Raw genomic sequence first — 12,178 nt, 5'->3', positions numbered from 1 at the left:
TGAAGGAATAAAGAATGTTCAACAAGATTGATTGTGAAGATCCGGAATTGGATAGCACAATACTACCCAATGGTGGCACAATATTGTAAGTACACTGAACAAAGCTGAGGGTGAGTATGGATGGAAGAGGAAGGCTAGGGGCATGTATGACACCAGAAGGAAAGACAGAAAATAAGGACTGGGACTGCATGACTTAGTGAAACCTAGAGTGGACAATGATGGTGATTAAATGTACTAATAGAAGAACATTTTTATGTGAAGGAGAACAAATGAATGTCAGCATTGCAAGGTGTTGAAAATGGGATGGTATATGGAAAAATATAATCAATGCAAATTAGAGCCTATAGTTAACCGTAGCATTGTAATATACTTCCATGAAATGTAACAAAGGCAATACACAAAAGCTAAATGCCAGTAAGAGGGGGACATAAGGGAGGGGTATGGGATTCTTGGTGTTACTGTTGTTTCTCCTTTTCATTTTATTTTATTTTCTATTCTTCATTTTTTTTCCTCTTCTTTTTTCTTTGTGGAAGACATGGAAATGTCTTCATATAGATTGTGGTAGTGAATGCATAACTATGTGATATACCTGGAACCACTGCTGATTGTTTACTTAGGATGGATTGTATGGTATGTGAATAAAACTGTTTAAAACATAAACAGAAAGACACAGGTGCTGGATAAAATGTGGAGAGAGGGATGTACCTATATCACTTTTGGTGGGGAAGTAGAATGTGTGCAGCCTATCTGGTGGGCACAGTGGGGGTTCCACAAGAGGCTGAGTATAGGTTGAGATATGATTCTGCAGCCTTGCTTTTAGGTATACACTTGGAAGAAATGAAAGCAGGGACTTGAATGGACATTTGCACACTGGTGTTTATGGTGGAAATAGTCATGATTTGCAATGGATGGAGGTGGCCTATAGGTCCATTGACTGAAGAATGGAAGAGCGAACTGTGGTATATACCTACAATGGAATACTGAACAGCTGCAAGAAGCAATGAAGTTGTGAGGCATGCAACTAGGTGAATGAACCTTGAGGTTGAGTGAAATAATGCAGACAAATATTATAATGCCTCACTAATATGGACTAAATATAATGGGCAAACTCTGAGAACTGATATTATAAAGGTTCCTAGACTATAAGCTTTTACTCATCTATTCTTGAATTGTTACACTTATTTCTAAATTCTGAGATGCTGAGCTCTTTGTGCATAACCTGGTCGCTCCTTGGAACTTCAGCTATCTGTATGACACCTGAGACTCAGAGCTACAGTTCTGCAGCTATGAAAGTCAGCATTACGCCATATAGCAACTGTTAAAAAGCTGAAAAAGAGTTCAGACTTCAATTAGAGATAAGAAAGAAGTTGATCTGGTTAGGACTAAGGTAAATCAGACTAAAGGGTAAAGGATAATATTGACTGTGTTTTAAAACTTCAACTTCTGTGTGAGATCAAAGGAAGAGATGTTTATTTGGTGCAAAATTTTTATTTTCTGTAGCACACTATCTAATTTAACTTGTATGGTCAGTTTATTTGAATACCATAATGACATGGAACCTTGAATAGGGAGTGAGATCTTGTTGGTTTGTATAGGTCAGTGTGATGCCCCAATACATCCCAGAGTAATTTGGGAAGAGAATAAAAAAGTATTTGCAAACCCCCCTTGAGGTACTGGGGAAAACTTCCCCACCTGGGGAATTCCTGATATTCTCACAAGCATTGGGGACTACCAATTTAATAGGCCAAGCTCTCGATCTTGGGGCTTGCCCTTATGAAACTTATTCCTCCAAAAGAGAAGCTAATCCTACTTATAATTATGTCTAAGAGTCACCCCCAGAGAACCTCTATTGTTGCTCAGATGTGGCCTTTCTCTCTAGGCTAGCTCTGAAGGTGAACTCGCTTCCCTTCCCCCTATGTGGGATATGACTCCCAGGGGTGTAAATCTCCCTGGCAACATGGAATATGAATATGACTCCCATGGATGAGCCTGGCCTGGGATCATGGGATTGAGAAAGCCTTCTTGGACCAAAAGGGGGCTGAGAAAGGAAACAAAATAAAGTTTTAGTGACTGAGAGATTTCAAATAGGGTTGAGAGGCCATTCTGGAAGTTATTCTTTTTTTTTATTATTATTATTTAAGACCTTTATTAACAGATGCTTGCAGTTTGTTGACTTTTTTGAAAAAATCAAGTTGTAAACTTTTATTACAAATTAAAAATGAGGTTCTTAAAAATCTCAACTTGACCAGATATGAAACAATTTAAAAACCTTTAAAGGTGTATTGAGAAAAACCAGGCTTTTTAAAAAACACGTTTGTCATTACCAAAAAGAGACGTCTTTAGGTAAAAATAATAAAAACCCCATGCTGCATAGATAACGCAGATAGTTCTAGTTATCTGGTCAACGGGCAAAAAGCAAGCACTTAAGGTCTTCAGCTCCAATCTTTTGTTCATTTCTTATTGCTGGAATTTCATATTCACTTCTTGTTGGATGACTAAACCGGATGATGGTAGAGATGGTAAGCCGGCATTTACTCAGCCCCGCCCTGCTCAGCCTCGGGAGCGGACGAATTCTCAGCTGGTGGGTCGGCTGCTTTTGTCTCTTTGCCATCTTGTGGTTTAGGGTTTTCTGGGCGTCTGCGTTGGTAATTGAAGTTACGGCGGTACCGACGTTGAGGTGGCTGCTGACCTTGGGTCTCATCTCCTTGATTTTCCTTATCATCTTCATTGCCATCCTCTCTAGGCTGTCTTTGGCGAGGAGGGCCCCTGCGGAATCGTGGTCTATAACCCCGATACATATTCTGCCTCACTGGTCTACCTTGTTCTCCTGCACCCTGGTTGCCAGCACCCTCCATCGCTTCTCCTTGCACAGGAGGGTTGGAATACTGTGGTCGACGCCCACAGGGTCTCCGCATGTTGTAAGGTGGGAATCGTCGCCTGCGGTAGGGCCGGCGTTGTTGGGCCTGGCCTTCAGGAGCACACTCTGACCCCTCGTTTTTTTCCCCACTCTCACTGTTTTGGTAATTTTGCTGGTAATTGCGTGGAGGACCCCTACGACGTGGATAACGTCTATAATGGTTGCGGTCTGCTGCATGTTTACTGCCTTGCACTGGAACTCCACCAGGGCCTGCGACGTTTGCTGCCTCTGCCCCCTTTTCTCCTTCAGCAACATCAAACTCCACAGCCTCTCCATCTCCTGCACCGCGAAGGTACCTCCTGGGGTTATTCTTCTTTATGGCAGTCTGGTGTACAAACACATCTTCCTTGGTGTCATTCCTGTTGATGAAACCATATCCGTTTCTTACATTGAACCATTTTACTGTTCCCAAAACCTTCGTTGCGATGACCTTCTTGTCCCCGCGGCCGCCCGGGACGCCGCTCCCTGCGCCGCTGCCCGTGGTGCGGGGCTCGGTGTCGGCAGCGCTGAGGGCGGGGGCGGCGGGCGGGGCGGCGGGCGGCTGCTGGCTCTCGGCCTGGCTGCTCAGGGCTGCGGTGACGGCGACTGGGGCCGGCTGCGGCAGCTGCGGCTCCTCCCGGTGTGTGATGGTAACTAGGCCGGCGGCGGCGGTGGGGCTGCTCAGGGCTCTCTGGGGTCCGCTCTCCGCTCCCGCTCCCGATCGAACTGGAAGTTATTCTTTTGTATTATATTGATATCCCTCTTTAGTTTTTAGTGTGTTAGAATAGCTAGAAGGAAATAACCTGAAACTGATGAACTGTAATCCAGTAGCCTTGATTCTTTAAGATGATTGTAAAACTATACAGCTTTTACAGTGTGACTGTGTAATTGTGAAAACCTTACGACTGACAGTCTCTTTATCCAGTGTATAAACAGATGTGTAAGAAAATAAAGACAATAAATAAATAAATAATGGGGGGAATAAGGGGTATGGGATGTTTTGGGTATTATTCTTATTTTTATTCTAATTTTCCTTTTTTTTTTGGAGTAATGAAAATGTTCAAACATTCATCGTGGTGATGAATGGCACAACTGTATGATGATATCGTGAACCACTGATTGTACACTTTGGATGATTATCTGGTATGTGGATATATCTTAATAAAATTGCATTAAAATCAATCTTATTATATTAATATCAAACATATATTTTGCCAAGTCAGTGTTAATCCTGGACACGTGTTTGTGCATGTGTGTGCTCCCGAGAAGGCCCTGGGAGGTAGTTCTGTTTTAGTAGAATGGAGTGAGGTGGAAAGAGGATCAATGAATATTGGCGGAATGAAAGTTCCCATCTGCCCATAGTCTAGTGAATGGACAATTATGTCATGAATGTTATACAAACTTAGAAAAAGTGTAAAGATTATGTACCATGGTAATAAATCAATTTTCATATCAGGACCTTGAAGTTAGAACATCTGTTCAACTGAAAAATATCTATTGCTTTTATAGATTCCAACCTAGTTTGAGTAGGTTAAAGACTCAAGGCAAACTCTACTTAGTGAGTGTAATTGTCTTAAGTTCTTCAATTAAGGAATGCCTCTTTACACAGTACTACATGAGGAGGGTTTGACTTCAAGTATAACCATTTGTTTTCCTGTTAATTCTGTCCTCTTCCTTGTGTACATACTTCTATGAAAAGACAAAGAAAATTAAACTTTTCTGAGGGTAAAAGTGAGAGGTTGATTATTTACTGTGATTTACAACTGCAGCCTACAATGAAACATCCTAGACAGCTACATCTACACATCATCACCAGCACAAGAGGCAATGTGAAAGACACTGAAAAATCAGGCTACTGTTTGGGATCCCCAATTCTGATAAGGGTTATAAATCTCCATAGTGAGTTAATCTTAGAAATGAATGGATTTCTTAGCCATCTGTAAAAACTCTCAACCAATGAAAGGCTTTGAAATAGTAGAATGAAATGTAACTCCCTTTGAGACCGCTACAAAATTACAGCTACTTTAATGCAAAGCCTTCTATAATCCTGGCCTAGCAATGCAATATTTTTAATACGGATGGTTCAATTATGTTTTCTATTTCAGAAGAGTAAGGGATGACAGTGACATATGGGGAACAAATCTTATAGACTCTAGATACTGTAATTGCAGAGGGCTTTCTCATGCAGTAGCATGATGACGTCTCATACCAGCCCTTCCTGGCTGCAGACACCACACCATCGGGGCTCATTCGGCTGTGACAAATGCAGTTTGGAGGCCTCAGAGGTTGTAAGCAACAGATGTGTGCTTTTCCCTGTAAGGCCCCTGTGCTAAGGCACCTTGCCCTGTCGCTGTGAAATTCCGGCACCTCCTTTTCTGAGTCCTATGTGCCCCTCTCCTGGCTCAGATGTAGTGCCTGGAGCCCAGTGACTCTGCCCTGGGAAAACTGCTGAGACTAAGCTGGTGGGTCACAAGGAAGCTGAACCTGACCAGAAAACAACCACACACTGGTATTTTAGAGTTGGAGTGCTGAGGAGAAAAACAATGTTAGTGAGGAATAAGAGGATGTCATTTAACCCACGTGTTTCAATTCAAATGATCAAAACACAAGCAGCAAATCTATGTACATACCAAGAAAATGCAAGAACAGAAAACTAGGAGAGGCAATATATATTTTTTTTAAATGTAAAAAGAGGATGATTATATTCCATGTTCTAAGGTTAAGTGCTGTGTGGTCCCTAGTGTTTAAAGCAAAAAGTAAATAACCATAATGAAATTTAATGGGAAGCTTTTAGCACAAAGGATGTGATAGCATTACCTTCTGCCCCACACCTGTAATCTGTGTCTGCTCCAGTACAACCCAGGCTATTCCTCCGATATACTTCTGTGGAATGAGTCATACAAGTTTGCTAATCCTTATAAAACCAGCTGAAGAACCACTTTTTCTCCCCAGAGAATTTTCCTCTGTTCTTTGCTAATTTTGGCTATTTTAATTGCATGATTTCCTCTCCACTTACATAACTATTCCTCAAGCTGATACACTAAATCTTTCTTTTGGAATTACAGAAGGTTTAATAAGTGTACTTATTAAAGCCTTCTATAATCCTGGCCTAGCAATGCAATATTTTTAATACGGATGGTTCAATTATGTTTTCTATTTCAGAAGAGTAAGGGATGATAGTGACATATGGGGAACAATTTTATAGATTGAAAAGCATTCTGAGAGGTTACAAAGCAGCTTCACAAATGTTATTTCACTTGTTCTTCAAACTAAGCTAAGGCGAAGGCAGGGTAGGAGTATTATTCCCATTTCACTCCACATTTATATAGCTAGTAACAGAAAGAAGCGGGACCAATGTCTGGGCATCATCATGCAAAGCCCATGGCCTTCCACTCCAGAATGGCTTTATCTCTAAGAGACCAAAAGGACATGAGTGGCTGGGACAACAGTGATCGCTATTAAAGACGCAGCCCCTCCTCTCCAAATAAACCCGTTTTAATTAAATGTCCCTCATTTCTCATATAGGTGCTGTCAGAGGGGCATGGCAAGGCTCCTCATTCTCAAAGCAGTCGCCACGTTGCCAAGCCGCTGCACGGATTCCATGGAACAGCCTGGTAGCGCTCGAGGGGGCTGGCCTCCCTGTTCTATTCGGCACTGGCATTATGGAACTTTTGCTGCTCCAACACCAGGAGATGGTAGATACCAACATGTCCCGTACGATGGTGGGAGACATCACATTGGAGGACTGTCTCCCAACAGGAGCCACACTAAGGCCCAATGTGTTCAGCATCTGCACCTTTGACACCAGCTCCATCCGGAAGGACTTCCTGTGAAGATGGAAATGTTGTATAACCTGCACAGTCCAGTATGGAGCCACTTGCCATGTGTGGCTACTGGGTACATGCAATGTGGTTGGCGTAAATGAGAAACTGAATTTTAAATTTTATTTAGCTTTAATTAAACTACACATGGCAAGTGGCTACTACATTCAACAGTGCAGACATAATGAGCAACACACAAGATTTGGGACGAAGCAAGCAACTGCCTGACATTTCTTATATAACCTTGTTCTGTTAGATGGAGCAGAGCAAGGCCTCAAACCACTTCGAAACCGTTCTCACTAGCACAGTAGAGATGTACAGGGTCACCCCACAGTGAAGCATGCTGGAGGCCTGTAAGACATAGGTTTAATGCACTTTAGGATCACATGGTAAAAGAAAAAGCATTTGACCTGTGGCTCTGCCACTTAGGCGGTCTGTGCACCTGGGATAAATGACAGACCCTTTACACACCTATTTTTTAAAAAATGGGAATAATGGTAATTATTTGGCAGCGCTGCAGTGAGAATGAAATGAGCTAGTGCACAGAAAATGCATCATCGTGTTATTTTTCAAGCCTGGAGCAGCTGCTGTGCCTAAAGGCCTCACAGAAGATGGCTGTGACTCCTACATACCTCGCATGAGATTCAGTTACTAGCTGTGAAGGTCACTGCTCTGCTCTGATGGAAGATGCTGCTCACAACTTCTGTCACTTCTGGCTGTCACTACTTCTACCACCTCTCCTCTGAGAGCCCCGGGAGGCACATCCAGAGCCCTTTTTCAGTGGGGCAAGGGAGCCATTTGAAATGGGCCTTTCTGGGTATGTATCTTCATGGAGACAGAACAATCTCTGGATCAATATTCAAGGTGGCCAACTTGTCCCAGTGTGACCAGGACTTTCCTGGTTTTAGCACTGAAAGTACCGAAACCCAAGAATTCCCTTAGTCTTGGGCAGATGGAATGGTTGACCACCCTATCAATCACAGGACCTGAAATAGTAATAAAATAAAACCAAACCAAAAACCTACTTCTTATAAGCTCTTCCTTAACAGAAAACAATGCAACAAAAATGGACCTTGATACCTCAGGGGTCCTCAAAGTGGGTCCCTACAGCAGCAGCAACAGAATCACCTGAGAACTTGTAAGAAAGGCAAATTTTCAGTCCCCATGCCCACCCTAATGAACTAGAAATTTGGGGACGAGGCCTAGGAATCTGGGTTTTAACAAGTGCCCTGGGTAATTCTGATGTACGCTCGTTTGAGAACCACTGGTTTAGACCATATGTCAGGGAAGACTAGATGCCAGGTAGAATTAGAGCAACAAAAGCTCATGAGAGAAGACATTTTTTCTTTGTATATCATCATTTGCTTCCAGTTTTGATTACTCAACTTGAACAGGATAATACTGTTAAAGCCCTTCCTGCTTCTTATTCCACAGGAACTCAGTGTCACTTAGAGATTATCAAGTGTAACAATATCTCCAAAAAGTAACTCACTGACAAGAAAGGCATCTTTAGGGACAAGTATACATACCACGCATCTGTGGCCACATGTGAGTGCCTATTTAGCATGCGTTCTGAAAAGAAAGAAGGGTAGACAAAGAGAGCCTCCTCCCTGCCCCCTGCATACCAGAATCTAGTTTCCTGTTCCCAGCCTGGTGCTCCAGATCCTGACTCTAGCAATAGCAGCCTCTGCAGAGATGAAAGCCCCTGGCAAACACCAGTTTATCTGGATTAATGTATACGTTAACTCTGTGTATCTATACACATGCACATACACTGCAGTATTATATATGATATGCATGTGAATATTACTGGAGATGAGACTTGGAATGGGTGGGCAACACCTATAGAAGTAGGAACTGAGCTCTTTTAAATGCCCACTTGGTTTCCCTGGCACTACCCTTCAGCCCCCGCGTGGTGAAAACATATGTATGTCTTTTCTGGAAGAATCCCTCTGCTCCCTGCAACCAGGTTCAGCAGAGTCTGTCTTCTGTTTCCAGAGGTCTAGTATGTTGTGGTGGCTTCTTTTATCTCTGGGGACTTGCTTATTAGAAAAATACATGGAATTCTTGATCTCCCAAACAAGGGAATGATCAGATGGTTTGGTAGATGAGTTGTCTTGGGAGAGCTGCCCTAAATCAGGTAGACAGAGTTGGGGCTGAAGTGGAGGAGCACTGAGGGCAACGTGCCTGGCCAAATGGACGCAGAGCCCTCCAGGCCTGAGTTCCCACCGTGTGCTGAACCAGGACTGGGGAAGTGTCCCTGGCTGAAGGGGCTGGGCCACGCATTCTGGGCCAGGTTTCCTTTTTATGGTGTGTGATGGTGCGTATGTCTTTAGGAAGGAGCAGTTGGCTTCCTCCTTAGGATGGGGAAGCTTTCTTATCGCCTAGCTAAATGGAAATTCCAAAAATATTCTGAATAGACTGTGTCACTGGTATTCACAGGCATACGTTTCCAACAGTCTACAGTCATGGAGTGATGCAACGCTCAGAGAAAGGACCTTTGTAGGCTAGGAATCTCATGTGCTCTGTAGGCTCTATCTGCTTGTCTAAATGTGTGAACCTCATGTGATTAAAAAGCCCCCATGGGACTGTCTTATAGAGAAGCTGCTGTGTACAGAGACATAGTTTTCTGCACTGCTCTTCCAGAAGAAGCAGAAGAGAGAAACCAGGGAAGAAACAGAAGAGCGAAAAGGAAGACTACTATATCAGGCTGGGCTTATGTTGTGAGAATGGAAAGTAAAGAAAGAAAATAAAAGACACATGGGTAGGGAACAGGAAAAAGAAGTCAGAGGAGAGGGGCCAAAGAGGGGCTTCAGGACATGGGGCACAGAGCAGCCCAGGAAGGTTCTCAGAAAGGGCTGCACGCTGGAGGTACATCAGAGTGGACCAGGAAGGAAACGCTAGAGGGAGGGAAGTTGGGTTTTCCTATGGCTGCTGTAACACACTCCACAAACTTAGTGCCTTAGCATAACACAAATTTATTATTGTACAGTTGTTGGGGTTGGAAGTCCTAAAATCAAGGTGTCAGCAAGGCTGTGCTGATCTGGGGGATCTAGGGCAGAACCTGATCCCTCTGATCCTTGCGTTTTCCAGCTTCAGGAGGCTGCCTGCATTCCTTGGCCCGTGGCCCCTTCCTCACTCCACCCCACCCTCTGCTTCCATTGTCTCATTTCCTTGTAGATGACACTGGGATAGTCCGGGTGGTCCAGGACAATCTCCTCCAACTCAAGATCCTTAACTCAGTCCCATATGCAAAGTCCCTTTTGCCACGTAGGAAACACAGTCACAGGTTTCTGGGTTGGATGAGGATGTGCTTGGGAGGGCCATTATCTTGCCAGTTCCAGAGGCCATGGGGGAAGATGTGCCTTCTGCAGACAAATGCAGCAGAGGGAGAGTAGGGGGTGTACAAGGAGACACAGCAGCGTGTTACTGACATCACGCCCTTTTTCTATGATACCGCGTCAGGAGCACACACAGCGTCCTTAGACACGGGGCAGGCCGTCCATGCTGCCCACGAAGCTCCAGCACCTTCATAGCATTTTCAGGCCTCTGTGTAGGGTCCCAGTAATGGTTCACATGTCCTAGGCTTTGGTAAAAAATTTGCAAAAGTTGGATATTTTTGCATTCCTTTTCTACAAGGAAGGTTCCTAAATGTATTAACCCCACTAAAACTAGATCCATCTCTGCTTACCCATTTTGTTCATCTATTCAAAGCCTCTCAGTCAGAAGCAACTGTTTAATCGGAAATACCTTATATTTCATAATATGGCAGAAATAGTACTATGTACAGAAGTACAGGAAAAGGAGAATTTCTTTAAGGAAGATTCTTCATGCTCTTATTAGCTTATCTGTGTGTGAGATTTTTAAAGTTAAAATAAAATTTTCAATTTTGAAAAGTTTTATTTTTATTCTGCATTTTATTATTACGTTGGCTGCAAAAAAAAAAAACCACAAAAAAACAAAAAAACAGGAACCCATTAATTCCATTTTCATAAAGTCAAAGAAGTCATCAAGAGAAAATAGAATTTTATGTTCAGATCAAATGGATCTCCCTAGTACCACTCAGACAGGCATGGAAGGGGAGCCTGGAGCAGGTCCCATAAGGTCCAAAGGACTAGTCTCTCCCTTGGGAGCCAAAGCGCAGATCTACAGTCCCTCGGCACCACTCCCTCTGCACAGGGTTAGAAGCTGCCAAGGAAGGATTCTGTGCCGCATTTTAAATTCTTATTTGCTAATTGCTGAGAAAAGACGAATTAAAGCCTGGATTTCAGGAAAACTGATCTGAGGGAAGACAGTGCATTTGGAAGGTCTGCAGACCTGAGATCCTTAGACTGACAGGCAGATTCTCCAAAGTGCTCCTCTCGACTTGACCTGGGAGCACTGTCCTCTAGGATTTACCACACGTCCCTGGACTCCAGGCTGAGTGGCACTTTTCTAGACACTCACATGCCCTAGACGTGAAATTCCACCCCACCCCCAGTTCTGAAATCCAAGACTGTTACTGTATTTAAAAGATAACTGAAGAAAAGCAGTAGGAGTCAAGCAGAAGGGGCAGTCATGATGTATCCTTTTCATAAAGCAGAATAACCAAGTATGAAATCTCGGGAAGCCAGCTCAGGCCTTTTAAAGAGAAGCGGCTCTTTAAAAGGAGGAGAGAAGCAGAGCTTTGCCTGGGCTCAGAAGCGGAGGGTGCTCAGCTGTGTGCTGACTAGGCACTCCCTCCCCTCCCCTACATCCTAGTTCTGTTTTGTTAAGGCCATCTTCCTTCCTTCCTCTCCCCTCCATCCTTCTCTTCAGTTACGGTCCGTACATCATGCTGTCCAAAGGGATCAACTATATCTGCTATCCTTTGGTTTATAATCATTAACCAACTGATCCCAAACATGTAAGTTGTACTTATTGTTCAAAACACAGACAACCCTTCATTTAATGGAGAATGTTTCAGGTGTGTCTACACTACTTTCTTCCCAGAGAAAATGAAATAAAAATGACAAAAATTCAGTCCTCTGACTTACAGCATCTCTATAATGTACACTTTCCCATTAAATACTACTTGCTCATTCTTAACATTGCTTCAGAGTCTAAGATTTACTTCTAGTTTGAAGAGTCTTTCCTGTCATCCTCAGAGCAACTTCACTCCTTAATTAAGGCAACTTTTGAACTTAAGGACAAGCTTGTACAATTTAAATGATACATACTCAAATTTACAAGAAATCAATAGTATCTTGGTCTGAGATGACAAAATTCTAAATAATTTATTCTCCTCTGTTTTCTTATATTTCACCATCATATCTAAGGTCACAAGGGGCAGAGGTCTTATTCATTTTAAATTAAAAATTACATTAGTTTTTCAGGAGTTAAGGCTTAATTGATACAGGATTTCTGTTTGGGGTGATGTGGTCATATATATGTTACTAAAATAAAAAATCAGAAACAAAAGTAATATTTACTTACTAATGAT

The 12,178-nt window shown here is 42.9% G+C and overlaps 2 protein-coding genes across 2 annotated transcripts in view; both read right to left on the bottom strand.

Annotated features, from left to right (window-relative positions):
• The window catches only part of GMDS (GDP-mannose 4,6-dehydratase), a 646,510-nt gene that overhangs the window by 63,141 nt on the left and 571,191 nt on the right, over positions 1-12,178 (bottom strand). The gene's annotated exons all lie outside the window — the stretch shown is intronic.
• The window catches only part of LOC119539642 (Y-box-binding protein 1-like), a 38,361-nt gene continuing 28,296 nt past the window's right edge, over positions 2,114-12,178 (bottom strand). The window contains exon 2 of the mRNA XM_037843308.1: positions 2,114-3,622. Within this exon, the coding sequence (XP_037699236.1) occupies positions 2,532-3,622 (1,091 nt within the window). The 3' untranslated portion in view covers positions 2,114-2,531. The remainder of the gene's footprint in view (positions 3,623-12,178) is intronic.

The sequence above is a fragment of the Choloepus didactylus genome, chromosome 7, assembly GCF_015220235.1.
Source record: "Choloepus didactylus isolate mChoDid1 chromosome 7, mChoDid1.pri, whole genome shotgun sequence".
Lineage (NCBI taxonomy): Eukaryota > Metazoa > Chordata > Mammalia > Pilosa > Megalonychidae > Choloepus > Choloepus didactylus.
The sequence above is the reverse complement of the archived record's forward strand: the minus strand, read 5'-3'. Positions and strand labels throughout refer to the sequence as shown.